The sequence below is a fragment of the Solanum dulcamara genome, chromosome 3 (assembly GCF_947179165.1).
Source record: "Solanum dulcamara chromosome 3, daSolDulc1.2, whole genome shotgun sequence".
NCBI classification, from domain to species: Eukaryota; Viridiplantae; Streptophyta; class Magnoliopsida; order Solanales; family Solanaceae; genus Solanum; species Solanum dulcamara.
This window is the reverse complement of record NC_077239.1, coordinates 75,370,287-75,395,896: the sequence shown is the minus strand read 5'-3', so window position 1 is coordinate 75,395,896 and position 25,610 is coordinate 75,370,287. Positions and strand designations below refer to the sequence as shown.

The 25,610-nt window shown below is 33.5% G+C and overlaps 1 protein-coding gene and 1 long non-coding RNA gene across 5 annotated transcripts; one reads left to right on the top strand and one right to left on the bottom strand.

Annotated features, from left to right (window-relative positions):
- Positions 1–843: 843 nt before the first annotated feature.
- On the bottom strand, positions 844–4,379 carry LOC129881792 (uncharacterized). The gene is made up of 2 exons (XR_008765697.1): positions 4,279–4,379; positions 844–1,047 (listed from the first exon to the last, which is right to left on the bottom strand). It is a non-coding gene; the product is annotated as an uncharacterized LOC129881792 (long non-coding RNA).
- An 8,356-nt stretch (positions 4,380–12,735) lies between these two features.
- Positions 12,736–25,103, top strand: LOC129882973 (fumarate hydratase 1, mitochondrial). 4 transcript variants are annotated; one of them, XM_055957496.1, is made up of 18 exons: positions 12,736–12,883; positions 12,996–13,151; positions 14,914–15,031; positions 15,193–15,342; positions 19,935–20,045; positions 20,145–20,228; positions 21,173–21,271; positions 21,349–21,399; positions 21,474–21,523; positions 21,723–21,804; positions 21,931–22,025; positions 22,171–22,237; positions 22,341–22,391; positions 22,553–22,648; positions 24,118–24,216; positions 24,310–24,339; positions 24,490–24,555; positions 24,637–25,103. In XM_055957496.1, the coding sequence occupies exons 2-18, from the start codon at positions 13,015–13,017 to the stop codon at positions 24,721–24,723; spliced, it is 1,473 nt and encodes a 490-aa protein (XP_055813471.1). In that variant the 5' UTR covers positions 12,736–12,883; positions 12,996–13,014; the 3' UTR covers positions 24,724–25,103. The 4 variants fall into 4 exon arrangements, with proteins under 4 accessions (XP_055813471.1, XP_055813470.1, XP_055813473.1 ...); XM_055957495.1 differs by having other exon boundaries at positions 12,737–12,883; positions 12,993–13,151; XM_055957498.1 differs by lacking the exons at positions 12,736–12,883; positions 12,996–13,151 and adding an exon at positions 13,191–14,458.
- The last annotated feature ends 507 nt before the right edge of the window (positions 25,104–25,610 follow it).

Below are 25,610 nucleotides of genomic sequence, written 5' to 3'. Positions count from 1 at the left end.
ATACTTAATTTGTGATATATCATTATTGAATATGTTTCACCAATACGTAACAGTTCAATCGCAAGCTAATAATATGAATTAGATTATTAAAAGTTATAGTGTATGTTCATACATGTTATAGAAAATTAATTCTAGGAGTGGGCATGGTATGGTATATATCGAATTATCATACCATTTCGGAATTTTTGATACCATGGTATTGGTATTTGGTAGGGTATATGGTATATATTTTAAATATTTTTGGTATTCGATACGATATTTGATATTTAGAAATATTATACTGATATCGAATATCATACCGACATATATAATTACATAAATAACATAATGTTTATGCAACCTAGTATTAATATAAACTAAATGTTTAGAAGTAGAAATTTTGACTACTCTATTTTGATTGAAATGTATTTTAAATACAATTGATTAACAAAAGGAGTTGTTTGTACTTTTTTTTGAATATATATTTCGTCATGTGTAATGTGTTAGTATGATACAATTGAGGACATTTTTTGAATTGTCGAAGTCATAATACTCTATTATATGAGTATATGTTAGTCAAAGTTGAACAAACTATAATTATCAATTTATCATACCGCTTAAATTACCAAAATTTCAAATACCGTACTATACCATATCATGCCCTAAATTCTTGTCAAGAACTTCACTTGAATGAGATATCATAAGAAGGAATTTCTGTTTCTTGTGTTACTGGAGAAAAACTATTTAGGAAATTTGTTTTTAATTCTTTTTTAATGTTGTAATGTGACACAATGATTTTGGAGAATCCTAACAATCGTGTCTATTTATTTTTATTAACATAAATAAGGATTACGTTGATCCACATTAGTGATGCGAATCTAACTCTTTCATTATGTATGAAAATTACATACAAAAAACAATTAAAAGAAATTACCCTTACATGGTTTTTTATAAGAATACATCAAACAAATACTTTTTACAAGAAACTGAAAAGAAAGAAATTCAAACTAATGTTTTTGCAAAAGGTGAAACAGAAGTTTACCTTATTTTCCAACATAGGTTTCTCAACTGAAAAGAAAGAAATATATGCATCAAGATTAGTTAATTTAACTTCAGAAGTCAATGCTAAATAATGATTAAAAAAATATCTTTATGGGTAATGTATAGGTTATTTAAATTTTAGGTGTTGGTTTTAACATTCATTGTTATTTAATTTCTCCTAATCATAATGCAATATTTTATAAATTCATCGATTTGGTACATGTCAGAGTGTTGGGTTATAACAGTTATAAATTAATCAGTACTAGTAATAAATTTATTAAGTTAAGACCAACAAACTATTTTATCCTTTTGGGAAAAAACCTGATAAATTGTCCTCATTCTTTCAGTTAAATTAAACAGTTAATGACATGTCAATAGGAAAAAAAAATTATCACTAAATATGATTTACAATATAATAATATATTTACTGTAATCTCACGGATATGATTTGGGGAGGTTGGTGAGATACACGTAAATTTTATCCCTGCTTTTGTGGACCCTCGACTTAAAAAATATATAACTAAAATAAGATGTAAAGAAAAGTACGACATCAAAATAGCAAGATACACTGAACTAGCTAGCAAACTAATATAAAGCAACATGTAGCAGTGGAAATTGAAGAATAAGATGATACTATGTGACTATCAACTAATACTACAAAATGAGGAGAAGATGAAAAGAGGAGACTGACCTCTATAAAAAAAATATAACAACACTCGGCTACCTATCCTTATTCTACCCTATTGCTCAACTTCTATACCTTTTATCTAGGGTAATGTACTCAGTGAATTGAAGATGTGTCATGTCTAGCTAATCTTCCCCCTTCACCCTCCCTCTTTTCCAAATCTTTCTTCGACCTACCTCTCCTAAAACTTATTATAGCCAACCTCTCACACACCTCCTTATTGATGCATCCGTCCAACTCTTTTTATATGTCTGAACCATCTTCTGACTCACTTTCCTTGTCCGTCACAAAACCACTTCATGCCTTGTCCTTACTAAATACGATTTTTTAATTTTATTTTTCCTTGATCCTTCTAAGAAATGAAACATTTATTTATTTTTCTATTTGAAAAAAGAATCACCGTACTAGAATTCATAATGACTTGTTTATGATGGGTATTGGAAAAGGTTAAACAAGAGAGGGCACACAACATGTTACACTTTAGCTGAGCATATTTTCTTTTTTTGCATAAAAACCATATTTCGAAACCCTAAAAAGGGTTCCTCGGAGAAACTTAGGTGACCAAATTGTACCATAGATTAAAAAAAAAGTTTGATTGGGAACAAATATTTTAAAGAAAGGGAGGATCAAGAATTTAGATGAAATTATTTTAATTAATTTTTGCAAGATAGTGTTAAACGTCACCACATGATATAATGGAATTGATAATGTATAAAAGATCAACCTCAAATTTGTTTATCGCTGATTTCGCAGCTGAAGAAGGAAGCATTGAAGAAAAAACAAGTAGACATCTACTTTCTATGTGGCATAATACATATAAGACGTCGCGTAGGATGCAAATTGGTCACGTATGATGCCACATAGGACGTGTATGTCTATTTTTTCAATTTTATACAAATTAAGTATCTACTTGTGTACACCCAAAATTGGAGAGTATAAATGCAAGTTAAAGCCATGTTTAAAAGGCACATTTATCTAATATGCAAAAAAATATATATATAGTTTTGTTATTTCAGTATTAGAAAGAGTTAAGTGTAATGATCATTGGTAAAATTAAATAACACTTCTTTTTCAGACTCTTAATCTCTTTTTTTCCATCACACGTTAATTATCAAAACTAATTACATGCCTAAGTTGATTAACGTTGTCCCCTTGTCTTTGCTAAAAAAAACAAATATACATATGCTAGGGACTTTGTTGTCGAACATGATAATTAAGATAAAAGGTTTTTGTAATTGCTTCCCTAATGGCCGTCAATTCACATGCCGAATCAAGGGTCGATTTCTTTAAGCACAAAACAAAATATAAAACAGGGTTAAGCATTTAGATTATGAAATTTAAACAACATTGCACCAAAGCAAGTAAGGGTAAAGTCTGAATAGTCGCGTATATCCTATTCTTTCTAGACTTTACTTATGAAATTACACTAAATATGATATTATTATATTACACATCTTAAGTTTGATTTAAACCTTCACACCCCCACCCCACCCCCCACCCCACCCCCCAAAAGTTAGGAGTAACTTCTAAATGTGTTAACTACCATCATAATAGGCTCTATACCAATTGCTAAATGTTGCCTTCCCTTACACTTTTGGTCCAATCATGCTTTTGTTTTTAGCAAATTGTCTCATATTTATCCTAGTAATTATTGACGGAGTTTCAACGCGAAATGGGATGAATCCCGTATCTCAATTCCTTAATAAAAATGTCCAAATTTACTCAATCTTTTGACTAATTATGATTTTAATGGTCCTTAAATTGAAATTAGTGGCGAAGTTAGAATTTTCGCTAGAAAAATTCAAATTATAAAATTGTATATATACAAAGTAAATAACGAGATTCAACATCAACTATATATATCTAAAATAATCAATTTTATATATAAAGTGTAATTTTCGAAACACAAACGAACCTCCTTAATTACCCCCATAATTGAAACTTCGTTAAAAGTCAATGATAAAAAAACGAGATTTTTTCCTAAATGAGAGAATATTAGATCAAAAGTCTGAATGTGTTGACCATTATAGTACGTAGAAACTTCTTTTTTGTTTCTTTGGGTTGAAAAGTATCTTTACAATTGAATTATGTCCTGCATTTGCTCCATTTGAAGAGAGTTTTACCTACCATATATATCCACAATCCACATCCACATGCACGCACCTCTCTTTTCCACATGATTTAATTCATTCCACAAAATTCCATTTCCACCATTTTTCTTTTGTCCGTTGCGGACGGCACCGAAACTTGTTTTTCTTTTTTTCATGTTCGATGTTCGGTATTTATTTTAGAATTTAATTAATTTAGTTTTGTGCTGAAAAATTAAGGGTAAAATACTCCTTATCAAAAGTGACTCTAATTTAGAGCTCGAATTCAAAACTTTTAATTAAGGATGATATAAAGCATTTATCATTCTATCATAACCTTTGAAGTGTTGAAAAATTATATACACAACGGAAGCATATCAGAATTTTACTGCTTACATTAATAATAGATAACACATACGTTTAAGCAAAAATACGTACTATCATGCTAGAATACATAAACTTTCTGAAATTTAATTCGATAAATACCTCTTGAAGCGTGAGCATAAGCGAATCCACAAGTTAGACTGCAGTTCTGCGGTCTTCTACAGTGATCCCAAGTTCACAGTCAAACTCTCTCAACACTTGGGTGGGCAAATATCGTATAGAAAACCCTACCTCTTTATTCTATGTTAGGAGAACCCCTATTTATAGGGACCTTTTCCCAGTCCAAAAAAGAGAAGAAAATAGGATTCTAAGTCCTAGTTAAATATGGGCACGGTAGGGACCACGAAATTAACTGAGGCTCCCTATTATGGAAATAATTCAAATAATTAATTTGATATTATTCTTACCATAATAAATTACAAATTATTCCACTAGAAATTCGTAATTGCACTTCTCCATTAATATTTTGGAATTTCCCATTAAGCACTTGTGTAATTCCCCATGTTAAGATTACAAATACTAATCAATAAGTTAAATTACTGACAAATTTAATTTAAAGATTAATTTCCTTTAGAGCACTGCTTAACTTATTTCATGTGTCGGATTCATAAATCCACTTGCAAGGTTTGACACAATGAAAATTTATAAGCTTCTCAAAAAGGCATATCATCAATCTCTATATCGAGACATGGATTCCATCAACTAACTTATTATTTCATCAATATATATTATTATTATCCAATCTACCAGGCATATTGACCCATCTCAGAATCTCACATTTTAATAAATCAAAACGATAATTGATATATACAGATCATAATAGTTATATCAAGATTGAGAATATAAGTACATTTAACAGTTTAGAGAATATGTTTTTGTCAGTCAGTCTAAAACAACTATCTCTACTCGATCCCGTTCAATACATCCAAAATGCACTAGCATAAGAAGTTAGAACTATACCATTTCCATAATCAAGATAAATCACATATAATCTTGTGCTACAATCATACCGATGTCTTGTCCAATTTTCATCTTAGATTGTGAACAAAAAAAACTTTATACTTATAAGAACTGATGATTTAATCCTCTGTGTATAAGCTAAAACTCTATACACTATATCATCTACTATATAAGTAAATTGACACATAAACGAATATATGATCTATTAAAACTTTTATTAAAATTGAATAAATAATTGTTCTATAATAAATATTATATCTAAACTCATGGTTAATAGTATATATTCCATGGTTAATAGTATATATCCCAACATGAAAGTCACTGATTTTATTTTCATACTCGATGTTCGATATTCGTTTAGGAGTTTGACTAATTCAGTTTTGCATTGAAATTTTTTATTTTGAAAGGATAAAATACTTCCTAAAAATAACTCTATATTCAAAGCTTAAATTCAAAATCTACGGTGAGAAGTATTTATTACTCTGTCATCGGGTTACTGAAACATGTAATGCAACTTGAAATGTGTGATAATGCTTATTTTGAAATGATCATTTATAGGTCAAATTTTTAGAAAAATATGGAGAATAGTGCTAGTAGGTTTAGCTTGAGACATGTTAAAAGGATATTATTTTTAAAAATGGGAAGACATAAATTCCTCCTGAACTTGTTAGAAAAGATTAGTTACACGCTTAAACTATTATGATGATTTATTGTACATTTTTGTTACTTAAAAGTGAATTTAATACCACTCTGAAATGTGTAACATTACTCTCACAGTATGGTGTATTACACTTGCTGTCACGTTAGTGGTACATCAATGTCATGTCAGAAATTATATTTTTTTATATTTTTTTATTTTCTTTTCTTTATTAATTAACTTTTTTTGTTAATTATATTTTGCACTAATTAATTTTTAATTAATTGTTAAAATTCTCAAATAATTATGTCTTCTTCATCACTAAATTCCACCCACTTCATCTTTCATCTCATCGAAAAAATTATGTCCGGCCACCTTCACTATCGATTCTTTGTTCTTCACCATTACTATATCACTATCAATTCTTCTTCTTTGTCACCCACCACAAAATATCACCACCACCATTATCAAAAACTCAAATACAAAGCATCAGTTTTTTATTTTTTATAAAATAATCTTGATTTTCTCATCAATCCTATTGATTTAAAGATTTTTAGTTAGATTTCTTCTTCTTCTTAATGGATTTTGAAAAAAAAAATCAAAATTCAAAATGGGAAGTAAATTGAGGAAAGCAAAGGTAGGGCAGGTAGGTTCCAAAGACACTTGAAGATTCACCGGCGACGATGGCAATGGCCGGAGGAAGATTTTTGGATGTTATTTTTGTGGTCTCACACTTTGAGGTTGTGATGAAGAATAAAGAACTGTGATGAAAAATAAAGAATGAAGAAGAAGAGGATAATGAATGGAGTGTGAAGAAGAAAATACGTGGGGGGTTGGGGTGATTTTGATTTTTAAAATTTTTTTTACATTAATTTTAGTCTGACTTGCTGTATTTTATTTTATGCTTTATTTTTTTGTCACGTCAGCTTTATGAGTAAATAAGTTCACTTTTAAGTGGTAAAGATATGTAATAGATAGTCATAATAATTTAAACGTCCAACTGACTTTTCGAGACAAGTTCAAAAGGAAATCTATGCCTTTTCCCTTTCAAAAATACTTCGTCCATTATATAATATAATTAGGCATGGAACAATAGCTAACTATTATCTTAATATTAAAAATTTATGATCAGAATAATTCTCTAATAATCTATATTGGCTAGTCTGGGACTTAATTATTTATAAGAATCGACTTATTTTGCTCTTTATTAGTCGACTAGAAGGACAATTCTTTGTAAAATGGAAAAAAAGCCTTTCTAATCAACTAGTGACAATTTCTTTTGAGATATATATCCACTAATTTCCTACTATTCTCCAACAAATTTAAGCTTATCTCTCTCTCTATATATATATAAATGTCCTGCCACCACCATGTTAGTAGTAATCAAATAAATGTTGAAAGTTGTATGTAGTCCAAAGGGCCTTTGATTATTGAAAGCCTTAACAATCATTTGCTTACTTGACAGTTGACAAGAGAGGCATATATGATAATTAAGTAGGAAATTAGAGAACGAATATTTGAAAGGAACGATTCTAACATATATGTTATTCCTTCTGTATTAAGGTTAGTAAATCAGAAATTATAAAGATGAAAATAAAAAAAATAGTATTCAAGTCCACAGAATTCACTGTGTGTCCTTAAGGAGTTTAATCCCCTCACTGTACCCGAGGTTATGGATTATTTCCTCCCAAGATAAAATGGATAAACTATTAAAGAAGTAGCGGTACCTCAAACTTCAATAATTTCAGCGAACTCAAAAGCCAGCAACTAAATCACACAAACACTCTACTTTGTTTGTAAGAAAATATATGCAGAAGAGGGAGAAATTCAATGTTTAAAAATGAGAGAAAAATTCTCTATTTATAGACAACAAAGGGTAGTATAAATATGTATTTATTGTGGCTTATCGGAAAAGTTACAACCCTTCACAAAAGTCACAACCTTTCAGAAAAGTCTCAACTCTTTTAAAAAGTCACTTTTTTTGGAAAAGTCACAATCTTTCGGAAAGTTACAACCTTTCGGAATGGTCACAACCTTTCGAAAAGTCACAACCTTTCGGAACGGTCAGAACCCTTTGAAAAAGGCACAACCTTTCGTAAATGTCACAACATTTCATTTTTCATTCACACCTTTAAAACCCAACAATATATACTGTGCAAAATTCTTGTTAATTGATCTTGTACAAGACATGTGTTCGGTATAAAATGGTTTTCATTTTTTTTATATGTTCTCTCAAAAATTTTAAAAAATATTTTTTTAGGAGGTAAGTTTTTTTCAAAATAAGGGAAATGACTTTTGAAATAGAGAAAAAAGTTTCATAAATGATATTTCACATTGACTGTGTCACTGCTAGAAATAAAGGTTTTTTTCACCACGAATCAGTGGAAAATTTGTGTTAAAAAATATAATTTTCCCATCTATTTCCCACTGAAACAGTGCACTGAAAAAACGTATAGTGAGAAACAGATTCTTGCTGAAATAGTAAGAAGCTTAATAATTTTTCATGTGAAAAAGACTACTATTTTTTTCTTTTCTAATTCAATTAAAATATCTCGAAAAAATAACCACCAAAATTTTTCAGTGGAAAATTTCACTGGAAAAATAGTACATTAACATTTTAGTAGTGTGTTTTCTCAAGCATCCTCCAACACACCTCATCATCTCATCTTCACCTCAATCTGCATATCCCCAATCCCCACCATCCTCGACGTTCATATCTCATAGTGTTTATCTAAACATTTATATACAAATATTTTTAGGGCGAAATCCATCGGTGGCCCCCTAAAGTTGGCACCAACTTTCACTTAGACACCTAAATCAGGAGATGTTCATTTTAAACACTTATGTAAGGGTCGAATGTGTCATTTTGACACTTTTTTGACAATCACCATAATATATTAAGTGTGTGTAATGCACTCGCCTGACGTGTCAAAAGCACGAATTAAATAAAGACACGTGGTATATATATATATATATCAAAAATAGTTATCAAATAATGACTTTTGAATAGAAAAAATGACCAATAATGTGATGACACGTGGCATTTTTAAAATCCAAATAATATTTTTTTAAAAAATAAAAATTAACACCTATTAACCCCCATTCACCCCGCCGCCATCTTCTCCAACCTCACCCACCCCAACCCCAACTCCTCCCCCACCCCGCCGTTATCTTCTCCAAACAATCGTTTATAGGTTATATGTCAATCGAATTACTGCAGCACAAAGATTTGCTGGTAAGCTTATTTTTTCTTGTGTTTTAATTTGGTGTTCATAGATTATTTTTGTGTGTGTTCAATTTTCAGATAGGATTGGTTAAATTTTGGTGTATCAAATCTATGTGGGTTGTCCCCAAGAACTTTGAATTTACAAGATTTGAGGAAAATTCTTGATTTTGGTCGAAAACTAAATCAGTTATGAAAATTATTCATTTTTTGATGAGACGTAACAATTTCAATTGATGGTGGGGGTCATGATATATTGATTTCTTGAGAACCCATAAAAAATTTGGATAAAAAGTTGAAATGTGTGCATTTGACTGATGCTTTCATGTCAATTTACTATGACAAAAATGGAGAATGTTAAAAAATGAAGAAGAAGAAGAACAAAATTTTTTTTTAAGAAAAAACAGTTTCTACGTGCCTCAGATAGGTGGAAAACACGCAAGGTGTCAACTGTGTAAAAAGTGTCAAAATGACACATTCGATCCTTACATAAGGTGTCTAAAATAAACATCTCCTGATTTAGGTGTCTAAGTGAAAATTGGTGTCAATTTTATAGAGTCACCGATGGATTTCGCCTGTTTTTAGTATAGCATATTTTGCTCACATATCATACATTCAAAAAAAAGTCCTTACTTTTTAAGAAAATATTTTTTTTATACCGAACACAACTCTAATTTCTCGAAATGTACAAATATACAGCTAGAAGTTATAGCAGCTGGGAAAATGAAATGGTTGGTGAATTTAAATTCGAGACAACAATGAAGAGACAAGGACGATGTTCAGAATGTTATGGAAAAATAGAAAATGATATAAATTAAATGAAGAAAAAAATACAACTTCACAAATAAACAATTCAATGAAAAAACTCGAACAAGTACTAAAGAGAAAAAGGACCGGATGGCATGATGAGAAAATTAAAATGATTTTTTTAAATGAAAGAAAAAGAGAAAAAAGAAACATCACAGACAAGTTATAACTAAAATGACCTTGTAAATGTACATCGCAAACTTACATAAATATACAATATTAAGAAAATATTTATTATTTATAGTAATAACATTTTTTTTACTGGACACCTATAATATATTTATAATATAATTTTAATATATATTTCCGAGAATAATTTATAAAATACATATAATATAATTTTATCACACACTTTAATATACTTATAATACATTGTATCAATTTCTTATTAAACAAGCATAATATATTTTAAAATACTTATAATATATTTATACATTCACTTTTAATACATGAAAAATTTATCATAATATTGCTATATATTTCTATGAATAATAATAAATAAAAAATATCATTAAAATCAATAATTATTTAATAAAAAGTATTCATTCAATAATTATTCCAATGTTGTACATTCTCATAGCCAATGGGCCTTGCACCACTCTTCCCACTTCCAACCCAATATCCAATCCACATAGGATCTAGATCATTTGCACTAATGATTCTGGTTTTGGGGCGATCTTTGATTTTTATTCTTAAATTTATGGATTTTAATTTTTTTTTCTTACTATTTGTTAATAAAAATTTATGGATTAAAATATCTTTAATTATGACCTAATTTCACTGGATAAATCTTTTTAGAGAATATTTGCTTTGGGACATAAGTTATGTAGCGTGTCATTGATTTGATTATAACTTGTGACATTGAACTTAAGTCATGTGATGTACTTGTGTCACCGAACTTATGTCACGTGGCATGGCATAACTTGTGCAACTGACTCATGCCTTGGAGCATAATTTGTGTCAATGAACTTATGCCATGTGGTATAACTTGTGCCACTGAACTTATACCTTGAAATATAATCTCTTTTGACTTAAGACATACTTATACCACTAAACTTATGCTTTGAGGCATAACTTGTGTCTGGGAACATAATTTCTTTTGTCTTATTGCATGACTTGTGCAACTAAACCTCTATATGCGGATTTCTTTTGCCTTGCAACTTTTTTTTCATTGTCTATGATATTTTCAACCTTTTTTTTGTTACTTAAAATGTCGAATGACAAAAATTAAGACTACAAATTTGAGAAGGGGGAAGGGGGATGAAAGACCACAAAATAGACGCGATTCGTGCAAAAACTTGATCCACATTTTCTAGCATTTGTATCCTAATTAGGGGGTTAGTTAAAATTCTGATCAAATTGATTAAATAAATTAGTTTTAATTTGAGTTGATTTAATTTGGTTTTAAATTATAAAATATTGATAACAATTGATTTGATTTATTAAAAAGAAATCAAAAAATTAAAGAAAAAATCAAACCAAATCGATAAATTACATATACAATAGTATATATAAAAAATGATTAAAAGAATTTGAGAGGTATTTTTATATTTACATATTTAATTTCATGATATTAAATTTTATGTATTACTAATACCACCAGATGAAAGGTATTAGTTATACATCTTATAATACAATGTAGGGTATATAGTCAATACATGTATTAGTTATACATAGGTCCAAAATTTCTATCAAATAGCGGGAGCTTTAGTGCACCGGGCTGCCTTTTTTTTTATTTTATAATAATAGATAATATCATACATAATACAATTAAGGGGTCGTTTGGTACAAAAATTAGTAAAGCATGGATTAGTAATGCAGAAATTAGTAATACAAGAATTATTTTTTATCAGATGTTTGGTTTATTACTTCTCACCTAATCTTGTGTTTGGATTAAAACTCTACAAAAAGTTTCTTTCCAATTATATCCTTAAATTATTATGAGATTTTCTATTTTATATAATTAAGTCAAGATAGATAAATGTTGAATTATATATATATATATATATATATGTATGTATATATATATGTATGTATGTATATATATATTGTGGTCTTCTTACTAGCTAGGAGAAAAACAATTTTGTTGCCATGTTTGTTATTTTCTCACTTGAATTATTTGAGGGTAAATAATTATCATTTTAATAAATTGATCACTCACAAAACATCAATTTTCAATTAAAAAAAGATAGGTCATCTACTTTTAAAATCGAAAAAAGGGTAAACGGTTGTAAAATCGAATAAACCATATACGCTTACACATAAAAATTGCAAGTTGTAGTTTTAATATGTATGTAATATTATAAATTATTCAAAATACAAATAATTAGAAAACCACATATATATCAACAAATAATACGTTCAATTAAAATCACAAACGTCATGTAGTGACATATTTTTTTTTGAATTAGTAAATGTCAAACAACTCACTTTTCAAATATTGTATTAATTTATTTTAGCAACAAATAACTCTATAAATAGTAAAAATTGTGAGCTAATTTATTTAAATAAATTTACTAGTACAAATATAAAACATAAAATCAAGAAAATAAATAAAATGATTTGATGGATATTTTTGTTTTTTCATAGTTTAATATCATGGTATTAAACCTATGTATTACTAATACTGCCAAATGAAAGGTATTAGTTATCCATCATTTAATACCATGCAGGGTATATAACTCCATAAATTAATTATACACAGGTCCAAAATTTCTACCTAAAGAATATCATACATAATACATGAACAATTTCTCCTAATACTTTCTACTTTCTACTTAACGACCCCTAACTATTTCTACTAATACATCCTAACAAACGACCCCAAGTGTATTACTACAAATCGCGTCACATTATAAGCGTCATTTTAAGCCAATTTCCAATAACAAATGAATTTCTTATGTGAACTTTTAACAATCAATTATTGAAAGGTGTGCCGTTGCTAAATAGCCCAGAATACGGCCCTTTTTGACATTTGGGATTCGATTTGTTGCACTTATATTCGTTCAACTTGCCAACTTGTAATATCGCTACGCTCAACATTCCCACCAACTTGCATACAGGCGGCTCATTGACTGCTGGTTTGTCGACTCTTCATGCTTCTCTATGCATTTTTCGAAAATTTCCTTAGTGGCTTAGCATTTATAGTTGGAACTCTGATTTGTATTGATCTCGTTTGTCTCTAATCAGAAGTGTATAGAGCTATAGAGATATGGCGATGTTAATAGGGGCTCGTCGATTATCAGCTGGATCAGATTCACTGCGTTATACTTGTTGCTGGAGGTTTTTCTCTACGTCTTTCAGGGAGGAAAGAGATACATTTGGTCCTATTCTCGTTCCATCAGACAAGTTCGTGCTTTCCTTCCTCTCTTTTATTTTCCCTTTCTTTTACTAGTTTTCCCCTTTTTACATGTTTAATATTTTGCCTCAACTATTTTCCATGTTTTTCTCGTGTTAAACTGGAATTTTCCAACGCATACTCGGTTTGAAACTGAATATAGAAGGGGGATTGTAGTAGGTTGACGTCTTTTTTTTTTAACCAGTAGGTTGATGTTAGTATAAAAATTAGTAATATTGTGAAGAATCTTGTAATGAATGGATATAGAGGATTCATATAGCCTAGCAAATTAATTTAGGATTGAGGTATAAGTAATTGAATAATGGGTTGTGTTTTAAAGTTCTTCAGGATTTTATGCTGTTGTAAGGATTTGTGCGTGTTTGTAAAAAGAAAGTAGGTTGCCGAAGAGATGAGCCATAACTCTCTCTCTCTTTTCAGCTCTTTTTGCCTTATGGATGTGTTTCTCTTCTGTTCTGTGCTTTATCAGTCTTAAACAATCAGTTGTCTTCGTCATAGATATGATCAGAAGTGCTCCGACTCCCTCCTTAACCAACTAAAACTCTAGTCAAGCAAGTATTGAAATGCTTCAGTACAGAACAATCATAGATTCTGGACTGACAACTCAACAGCTATGCTAGAGTATCTGCTACGCATAACTTTTTCTCTGATCATCAAGTGCGTATATGATAACTAATCCAAAATTGTCATACTAAATTCACTGTTGAAAGGTCGAACTTTATTTTGCTAAGGTAGCTATAGCTCAATATAACTCGGATTAATCCATGGTGATTAGAGTTGGCTGCTCCCTTTTTGACTTCAAATTCTTCTGCGGAAAGCTTCTTTGGATGGGTGACCTTTAATCAATTAAGTATACCTCCGTGTCTTGCAATTCCATCAATCTAATTGCTGTTTCTGGAATTTTTTGCGGCATCACTAATCAAGAACGTTAATAGAAAGGGATATCTTTAATTTATATTTCCTCATTTTTGGCATACCAATGTTTGAAGACATAGCTATGACAAGTTAAATGGTCTGGTTCCACTTAGTAGCCCAAATCCACGCATATCGAGAAGGTGAGAACATATTTGGACAGATGCACTACACATAGCTCCTAGAGCAGGCCTTGAAGACTATGAGCCCCACCTTCTGCGCACGAGCCGAATGACGTAGGTGCACAAGAGTACTTTGTGCCACAACCGTCTCCTTTTTATAGGTTCTACGGGCCGATGCTTGCTGCATCATCTGGGAGAAAAGAATCATAGATGTCTTTATGAATTGGAAGAGAAAGAAGCGGAACTACAAGAAAACTTTCTTTCTGGTTTGTTCAGTTCTTCTTCTTGTTTTGGGGTTACAGTGTCATCAATTATCTTTATGATTTCTCTGTTGGACAAATCGTGGAGTACAATAGCCTATTAAATTTGTTGAGTTTGCTCCCTTATTTGGAAAATTATACTGAAGGCAACAATCTCCTTTCTAATAAGTAGTCTTATTTTGCAATGAATGTCATTAAATATTTTGACCTTACTCAGTGGAGTTCATTGTTTTTTGGGTGGTGGGTGGGACCTAGTGTGCACCACATGTCTCTTTACGTTCAAAGGGTTGGTTCTTTTCTCTGCTCTATCTGTCCATTTAATGTTGATGAGCTAGAGATCTAGTAGTAGGTGTGAAATTTCTGGTGGGTCTTGAAATTCTTTTCTAAGTTACCATATCCCGAGTTTCCTTCTAATCGTACCTTTTCTTTCTTCTTTTCTGTCATTTTTTAATCTCCTTCAGGTTATGGGGGGCTCAAACTCAAAGATCATTGCAGAATTTTGAAATTGGGGGTGATCGTGAAAGAATGCCTGAGCCAATCATACGTGCATTCGGTATTCTTAAAAAATGTGCAGCCAAGGTTGGTATCTGTAATGTTGTTCCCTTCTTAAGCTGTTGACAACTTCTTCTTTATCCTTTACATTTTATCAAAATTTTCGTATATTGGTTGTAAGCATGCTGTAATGCTTAACAGCAGTTGTTTTGGAGTCTTATTTAAATTGTGCAGATATGATATTGCAGGTGAACATGGACTATGGCCTTGACCAATCTATTGGAAAAGCAATAATGCAAGCAGCTGAAGAGGTTGCAGAAGGAAAATTGAATGACCATTTTCCTTTGGTGGTTTGGCAGACTGGCAGTGGTACTCAAAGTAACATGAATGCTAACGAGGTAATCAGAAGTTCATGAATCTGCAGGGCCTTTGCTTGTTCTAGGCTTGAGCCTTATTAATTGTTCAAGCAGGTCGAGGAATAACCTTAATGCTTAAAGTCCATTCAAAGGGAAGGTGCTTTTTGTTTCACGAAAAAATCCTGATGCTCTAATTTAATTTATTCCTTTCTCTATGATTGAGCATGTCTCCTCCTCCTATAGAACTTCTCATCTTGCTGTTTTTTTTAAAAGTAGTGTCCACCCAGCTTGTAGGGATGTGCCGACCTATAAACCGAACCGAAAAAAGTGTTATTGGTATATTGCTATTGGGTTCTTGGGTTAACGGTTATTTAATGGTTTTATAAAAAATAATTATTGGGTTATCGGTTCAGTATTGGTTTCTTAATATTGGGTTATTGGGTAAACCGATAATCCATTAAGACTATAATAATTTACTATATATTTTAATTTTTACTCATACATAAATATCAAAGTATCAAACAAAAGATATTAATATAATCATTATATTAGATTGTCAGTACCTTACATAATTCACACTTCGCACTACTTCACAGTTCACACTGTATTTATTCTTTAGGCGTTATTATTAATTTAGGTTCAATGTGTCAAAATTTAAAGAACTAAGAACGGCGGCGGCTACGGTTTGCAATGACAACAACAAGGGTTAGGCGATGGCTAGGGTTGGAGAAGTTGTATATTTGTTTTGAAAGCATTTCTTATTGGTTAAACTGAAAACCGAACCGTTAAAGACCAAAAACTGATAAATCAAAAATCGATAACAAATATCTTATTGGTCTGATTATCGATTTAGCATATTTAAAAATCAAAAACCGATAAACCGAACCAATAATACTTAAAATCAAACCGAACCAATCGATACACACCCCTACTAGCTTGTGCACCTCGACCATTCTACCGGCTATCTGCACAGGTATTGGTAACTCTACCCCCATAAGATTTAGGCAAATGGAAAAATATCACCTAGTGTATTTGGCCTTCACTCGGATTTGAACCTGAGATCTCATGGTTTTCCCCCCACTTCATCGACACTAGCCACACCCTTGGGTGCTACTTCTCATCTTGCTATTCCTGACTTATTCTTCTTTAGAAAAATTGATATCATTTGGATATTGCCAAATTACAAACAATCTCTTGTTCATTGACTCATATGCAAATACTTCCGTGATAAACTTGTCCAATAACACCTATTAAAAAAAAACTTGTTGCCTAACACTTCTAATTGAGTATAAATAGTTGTTTGGGAGAACAAAAATTCACGAATGTTCTTTATTACTCTACTAGAGGCAAGAAAAAATAAACTAAGTTGATATTGGGGAAAGGTAAGGGATGCTGAAATGTTATCTCCCCTTACTCTGATTGTTTTTGTTCTATTCTCTATGGAGTTCTCTGCATCTGAAACCAGTCATAGTGTCCTCATTTTTAATGTTATTGGGTTTTAATAGTTTCGAATTTGACCGCAAACCAAGAGAGATGCAGTAGATAGGAATTGGGCGATATTAAGGGAAGGAAGATTGCACATTGAGATGGGTACATAGGCTAAGGTGGTTTTTGTCCAGACCTTTTGTATGTGCAATTTTCTTGGTGACTTCTGTGTATTGTTTTTTCTTAACAAATGTCATTTTATTTGTTGGTATTACATTATGCCTATCTTCCCGGTCTTCTTTCTTGGTTAAGTATGTTAGGTAATAAAACAATGTATTGCTAATTCTTGATCGGCCAACATTCCGCCCCATACAGCAAAGTTGTTTTGACCACCACTTATAAAACTCCTTTAAGGCTTGGTAGCACATTCTTATCACACGAGATACCAGATGCGAGCTTCCGTTTCATCCACTCGCTCTAATACAATGTGTAACATCATAATCAATCTTCCTATTTCCTTGGATTATTTACCTAGATATTTGAAACTTGCTTTCTTGGGGATGACTTGTGTTTCCATCCTTACTACCACTTCTGTCACGTGAGTTACGTCACCGAACTTGCACCCCAAGTATTCTGTCTTAGTCTTGCTCTGCTTGAACCCTTTAGACTCCATAGTCTATCTCTAAGCCGCTAACCTATTGTTAACTCCGCCAGGTATCTTGTCAACCAAATTTATGTCATTTGTAAATAGCATATACCATGACATCTCTCTTTGGATATGCCGCATTAATTCATCCATCACCAAATGCAAATAGAAATAGGCTAAGAGTCGATCTTTAGTGTAACAACCCCATCACGACTTGGAAGAGACCCGAGTCTCCTTCCACTGTCCTCACTCAAGTCTTGTCTCTGTCGTAGTCCTTAATTACGCTAATGTAAGCTGCATGCACAATCTTACCTCCAATCCTCTTCAAAGAACCTATTTAAGGGACTTTGTCATAGGCTTTTTTTAGGTCAATGAATATCATATGTAAATCCTCTTCTTTTCCCTATATTGCTCCATCAATCTCACGAAATGTATAGCTTCTGTAATTGAATGCTCTGGCATGAATCTAAATTGGTTCTCGGTATCCTCATCTCTACCACCCTCTTTCAAACTATCATAGTGTGGCTTAACAACTTGATACCCCTATAGTTGTTGCAATTCTGAATATCACCATTGTCCTTGTACAATGGGATCATTGTGCTCCGTCTTTATTCTTCTGGCATTTTTGATGTCCTAAAAATGATGTTGAACAACCTAGTTAGCCATTCCATACCTACTATACCTGCACTATTCCAAAATTCCATCGAGATCTCATTTGATTTGGTCGCCCTTCCCTTCTTGTCTTACGAATAACCTCCTTAAACTTTAAATCCCTAAAATACCTAAAATCTTGATGACTCACCGAGTGTTCTAAATCACCCAACACAATATTCTTATCCCCCTCTTCATTCAAGAGTCTATGGAAGCATGTCTGTCATCTTCGTCTAGTGTGTGCCTCTTTCACCAATACTTTGTCTTTTTCATCTTTAATGCATTTCACTTGGTCCAGGTTGAAGGCCCTACTCTCTCGTGCCTTGGCGAGCCGATACAACTTCTTATCCCCACCTTTGTCTTGGAGTTCTTCATACAAGTGTTCAAATGTTGTTGTTTTAGCGGTTGTAACTACTAACTTCACTACTTTTTTCGTTGGCTTATACCTCTCCCTATTTGACCTCTTTTCCTCCTTGTCTCTGCTCTCCCCAACTCCATATAAGCAGCCTTCTTGGCTTTCACGTTCCCTTGGACCTCTCCACCACCCCTCCCTTTAATGTCACCGGTGTTTACCCTCGAGACTCCCAACACCTCCCTAGCTACTTCTCTAATGCAATTAGTTGTCCAATCCACGTACTAATAGTATACTTACAACTCACCCAAGCCCCTGTCACCATCAACTTCTCCCCCATCTCCTGAGCTCTGGCAGTAGTCAAGCCACCCACTTGATCCTCGATAGATCATACAAGGCCCTCTTCTTCCTCGTCATTGCCAAGAGCTTATGTTGGGTTGTAAGATACTCACTTGGGATAACTTTGTTGTCCTTACATAGACTTTTATCATACTTCATAAGGAGTAAGTAATCTATTTGAGTCTTAACTCCCATACTACGGAAGGTCACCCATTAATCCTCCCTCATGAAACTTGAATTAGCCATCTCCAAATCAAAAGCTTTTGCAAAGTCCAAAAGTGAAACTCCTCCTTCATTTCTATCCTCAAAACCAAAATCGTCATGGACATCATCATAACTCCTTTAATTTGTCTCAATGTGGCCATTGAAATCTCCTCCTATGAAAAGCTTCTCGATGTGTGGGATACCCCGCAAAACCTCGTCCAAATCCTTCCAAAACCGCTTTTTATCCTCCCTGTCCAAGCCCGTTTGTGGTGTGTATGCACTAATCACGTTCAAGGTAAGTCCTCCAATGACTAGTTTAATCACCATCATCTTGTCGTTCATCCTCCTAACCACTACCACTAGCTCCCTAAGTACCCTATCTACAAAAATATTTGCTCCATTCCTATTCCTCGAGCCTCCTGAGTACCACAATTTAAATTCATCTACATCTCTAGCCTTGGTATCCACCCATTTTTGGTCTCCTGGACACCAGCTGTATTGATCCTCTTCTTGAGAATATTCACCTACTGTATGGACACCCATCAAAGTTCTTATGTTCAAGACCCAACTCCCAGCCTAGCAGCTCTCTTTCCACCCTTGACTCCAGCATGAACGTGTATTTTGCGTCTTAAAACATTCAGTGCATTTACTGGTTAGCTTCTGGAGGTTTTGGGAAGATTTTAAACTATTACTTCCTTTTTTGGGTTTTCCTGTGATTGCACCAGAAATTACTTCTTTTTTCTAAAGTTTGCTATCTCCAAGATGATTCAACTACAGTGCTTCAGCATTGGATTTCATTTGCAGTAATGTGTTCTCTGTGTTTCTCTGGTAGCTAAAATATTTCAGACTAAAAATAGCTTGCAAAATTATTTTTTCTGAACATTTCGAGGAAGTTTGGAACAATTTCATATTTCTTGTTGTGATCATCCTTTTGCTGACTGGATTGATAAGAAAATGATTTTTCATGGACTCGTGTATTTTTCCCCATTGTAATGATATATTATCTAATATCTTCAGGTTATTGCAAATCGAGCAGCTGAAATACTTGGCCATAATCGCGGAGACAAACATGTGCATCCAAATGATCATGTAAATAGATCGCAATCTTCAAATGATACATTTCCTACGGTAAGCCTTCTTTAATGTTACTTTTGTTGCAAGATATGTTGCTATTCTTTTCACAAAATTATGCTGACTTCTTAGTGATGGTTTTTTTTTCATGTGTAGGTGATGCACATTGCTGCAGCAATGGAGCTAAATAAAAGATTAGTACCGAACTTGAAACAGTTGCATACTTCACTAAATTCAAAGGTTGAGTGTTAAGTTATCTTTTCACTCTTTGGTTCCATAAACTTCCGAAGCACATTATTCAGCATTATGTGTTTTTAATATTCTGCAATTTTGCTTGCTTGCTTACATAAATGCTAGATCTAGATTCTTTGTAATGGTTGTATTTAGGTGAGTAGTTAGCATCCAATGCAACTATCTTAAGTTGTTTTTAACCACGTTCTTTTTTTTTTTTTTTTGATTAACCACTTTCTTTGTTACTCTCTTGTAAGTTGTAATGATACAAAATTACAAATTTTAGGACATAGTTAGTCAGATTTGATTTTACTGGCAATGTTAGAGTATTGGTGCACAATGTTGCAATTCTTGCCTATTCGGTCATTATTGCTCAAAACAGAGCGACTTGCCCTTTTTAACTGCAGGTGCAAATTGGTGTGGTTGGTTGAACATTATGATGACGAAGAATAAGAAAAGTCAACTGACGCTAATTATGATGTATCCATCTTCAGTTGTCCTCTGGAACTTTTTATGCTTTTTTATTAGATTATGCTACAATACATATAACCAATTCAAAAGTGCAGCTCAATCTTTTGGAATGCTTTTACAGGACAATAAAGATTAAACATCAACTTCTCTCTCTTTGTTTAGCACATTAATTATCTTCAAGTCAATGTTGTTTGCCACAAACCGCAACAAATTTCTATGCCCTTTGGATCTGATTGTGTCATCTCAGCCTTTTTTTCTCAATTGGCAAACTAATTTGATCTTCAAGGCTAATGCTAATATTGTCCAAGCTGTAGTCATACATTGTTTGGAGTCATTTGCTATTTTAATTCAAAATTTGTTGCTTGCCTTGACATCTAGTACAATATGCTCACACAAAATCTTGTCAGTTTTCATACTTCAGTAATATCACCACTAATTCCTTTGGTAACTAAGCTGCTTCACTGTCCAATTACTTTTACCAGTCGGTCGAATTCAAGGACATTATCAAGATTGGGCGAACTCACACACAAGATGCAACACCTTTGACTCTTGGACAAGAGTTTAGTGGCTATGCAACTCAAGTAAGCTCTGTTGACATAAGTTGTAACTATAAGTAGAGAAAAAGTGTTTGCCCTTAAAGGGTTCTTTGCCATTGTAGGTGAAATATGGAATCGATAGAGTCTTATGCACCCTTCCACGCATGTATCAGGTTCTTTCATAACCCTTTATTTTCCTTGTTCCTCTTTTTGCCCTGTTTTAACTGATAACAGCTTCATTGAGCAGCTCGCACAAGGTGGTACAGCAGTTGGGACAGGATTGAATACAAAGAAAGGGTAAGTGTTCCAATAAGGTTGGATTGTGGTCAATTTCAGCAACCCATTATTGGTGTGTGAAGACAGAGGGGACATTGTAGCTTCCCAATCCCTTGAATTTGTTTTTGTAAAATCTCTTGCTGTCTCACCCTTTCATATGTCCTATTTCACCCATGCCATATGTTTTGAGTTGTGGTTATATTATGTTGATTCTCCATAGGTTTGACATAAAAATTGCTGCAGCAGTTGCAGAGGAAACAAATTTGCCATTTGTTACGGCTGAAAACAAGTTTGAAGCATTGGTAATATCCTGATTCTTGAATGTATTGCTTGTGAATAAGATTGTGGTTTCTTGCTCATTGCTTTCGAGAGAATACGAGGAGAATCACAACAAGTATTTAGTGTTTTAAGGATTCTGGCATTGGCAGGCTGCTCATGATGCATTTGTTGAAACTAGTGGAGCCTTAAATACTGTGGCTGCTTCCCTTATGAAGATTGGGAATGATATACGCTTCTTGGGAAGGTATACTTTTCATATGTATTAATCATTTCCTCTGTAGGTTGCTATCTTTTGAGGATTTCAGAGCTTAGAAGGATGTGTGTTCCTCCAGTTATATGATCTTATCGTATTCTTTTCATTTGGTGAACTCACATCATTTCTTATTCAGTGGTCCCCGCTGTGGTCTTGGCGAGCTCAGTCTTCCCGAAAATGAACCTGGAAGCAGTATAATGCCTGTAACTTCATTTCCTTTAAATCTGTTTAAAAGAATATGTATGCATCCTCTGGTCATGTTTAGCGCTTTCTTCCCGATCTTAACATAAACAACTTCCATTGCAGGGCAAGGTAAATCCTACTCAATGTGAGGCTCTCACCATGGTCTGTGCTCAGGTAACATTTCTGTCTGATGGATGATGTAATCAAATTGTCTTGAAGCTTTAGTTTGAGTTTGAGTTATAGCACGTTGAGTTCCAAGATAGGAATTTATATCGTTGGGTTTACCCCAATTTTTTGTTTTCAAGTTTAATGGTTGAACCTTTTATGAACTGCAGGTTATGGGGAATCATATGGCTGTTACTGTTGGTGCATCAAATGGCCATTTTGAGCTGAATGTCTTCAAGCCGATGATTGCTAATTCTCTCCTACACGTACGCTCTCTTTCATTTCTGTTTTCTGTTAACGCTAAATCAGATTATGATGTGCATTTCACGTTTAAGCTGCAGTAAGAGAGAAGCATGTGGGGTGGAGTGAAGTCCAAAATTATTTCATCTCTTCTTTCTAATTTGTGGTTTCTTAACCTTTCCATTCTTCTTATAGATTAAAAGGCATGTGTGTTCGTCATTGTTTTAGTACCATTGATGGTTTAAATGGACCACATGTGCGGTGGTGGAGCCAGGAATTTGCAAAAGGAAATTTTTAAAAAATATATACTAGAATGTCACACTTTGGGATATGAACCTATGACCTAAAAAAGTTTTTGGGCCCAAACTCTGGAGTCCAAAGGGTTTAGATTGAGCAGGACCAAAACGGAGTATTTGGAGTGCAAATTTAGTGTGGCGTTGGCTGAACCGGCCGTAGAAGTTAAGCTTTTCTCACAGACTATTCCCAAGAACAAAAATTTTCAATATCTCGGGTCCGTCATCCAGAGTAGTGGGGAAATCGACGATGATGTCACACATCGCATTGGGGCTTCTTGGATGAAATGGAGGCTTGTTTCTGGAGTCTTGTGCGACAAAAAGGTACCACCTAAACTTAAAGTTAAGTTCTACAGAATGGAGGTTAGACCGTCCTTGTTGTATGGGGTGGAGTGTTGACTAGTCAAGAAATCTCATATTCAGAAGATACATGTCACAGAAATAAGGATATTGAAATGGATGTGCGGGCATAATAAGAGACAAGATTAGGAATGAGATTATTTGGGAGAAGGTGGGAGTGGCTCCGGTGGTGGACAAGATGAGGGAAGCGAGACTGAGATGGTTTGGGCATGTGCAGAGGAGGTGCGCGGACGCACCAGTGAGGAGGTGCGAGAGGTTGGATGTAGAGGTTACGTGGCGGGGTAGGAGTAGGCCGAAAAAGTATTGGGGCGGGGTGATTCGTCATGACATGGCGCGGCTTCATATTACCGAGGACATGACTCTAGATAGGAAGAAGTGGAGGTCGCTTATTAGGATAGAAAGCTAGTAGGGGTAGAGTGTTGTCTTGCCGTATAGAGGTATAGTGCAGGTTATAGGTCGTGCCCTTATAGATATTGCCATATGTTGTTTATTGCATTTTGTTTATCATTTTATTTGTTGTTGTTGTTGTTGTTGTTGTTGTCACTTTACTATGATTTTTCCTTTTGTCAACATAACTCAACAAGTTAATATACCCAAAAAGAAATTCTATTTCTTCCCTGTTTAAATAGTATAATTTTCCAACGAAGGGGATTCAATTGAACCCCCTTTCTTAAACTTAGCTCTGCTGTGCATATGTGATGATAGAGTCTGAAGAACTCCTCTTTTTTGGGGGTTGGGGGGTAATGGTTTGGGTCGACAAATGTAATCTGTTGATTGTTGTTCCTGCTGCTGCCTTTTTATTTCCCAAGACTGACATACCTCTCCTTTTTTGTCATGTCCAGTCAGTAAGATTGCTAGGCGATGCATCTGCTTCCTTTGAAAAGAATTGTGTGAGGGATATCCAAGCTAACAGAGAGAGAATTGCAAAATTGTTGCACGAGGTCAGTGTGCATCTAAAAAATACTGGTGTCCTCTTCTACATTATAAGTTTTAAGCTCTATCTTATTGATCACATTTCTTGCTTAACTTTGCAGTCGCTCATGCTCGTCACATGTTTGAACCCAGTAAGTATTCTATCAACATATCTAGAGTCATGCTACGTCAAGCTATTTTTACTAGTACTGCTTTTCCTGCATAGTTAGGGCTCAACTGACGAGAATTCTTTGTAACTGAAGAAATTAACTGATTGTGGATATGCTTGCTGTCTATTTCAGAAAATTGGTTATGATAATGCTGCTGCAGTTGCCAAGAAAGCCCACAAGGAGGGAACCAGTTTGAAGGTAACGGTATCTGCCAATTGTGTTTATGGGATCAATTCTCTCATTTGATGCTAAACAATTGTCGTATACTTGAATCTGCAGGATGCTGCTCTCAATCTAGCAGTCCTCACCAGTGAGGAGTTTGATCAACTTGTAGTCCCTGAGAAAATGATTGGTCCAACTGACTGATCAGATTCAGTAGTTCGTTGAAAGGGGAGAGAGGACCATGGATGTGGTCTCACGGTCACGGGTGCATCACACTTGCTTTTCCTGTCCATCAAATTCGACGAGGGAAATAAATATTTGACACAATTCTTGAGGTTTTCTCATTCCTGGCAATTTTTCAGTGTTTGACTGGGAATGCCTCCATTTTTGTAATGAGTCCCTGAGCAATAGCCCAAGTAAATAATGAACTGAATTATTTTTTATGAGGTCGGGCCGTGAATAATGAAGGAGTCGGTTGGACTGTTAACCTATCAAATTATGTGAACCTTGTTATAGTAACTACAAATGAGAGTTTGAACTGTTTGGATAAATCTTCAAAATATTGAGTTGAAACAAAACTGCAATAGTAGTTCAATTTGTCACTTTTTTTTGGTTTCCCATTTGGTGTCCAGAGCCCCATTGGAGCTCCGGCACTATAGGGGTGGCGCTCTCAACATGATTTTTCTCCATTCCCATTACTCAAAACCCGATACTTCTGGTTAAAGGTGAAACATTGTCACTTACTATTAGATTTCAATGGAAAAAATGATTTAAAAAGTGGATTTTGAAAACTTATAGATAAATACTCCCTTCTCATATTCTAGTGCTTTAACTAAACGAGTTTATTTGGAATTTGAATGCGATTAAGCCAAATCTAGAGTTGCATCTTGCTAAAACTAAATTTGAGTACGGGACTAGTTTCACCAATGGTCATCAAACATTATCCCTATATTTTGCTTTAAATGAAAATAGTTGAAAAATTCATCAACTCGACGTGGAAAATTAACACTAAGTTGACATAATATAACATTATGATATAAGTGGATGTCCTTTTACGTGGGCCCCACTTAAAGTGGATAAGTTGCCAACTA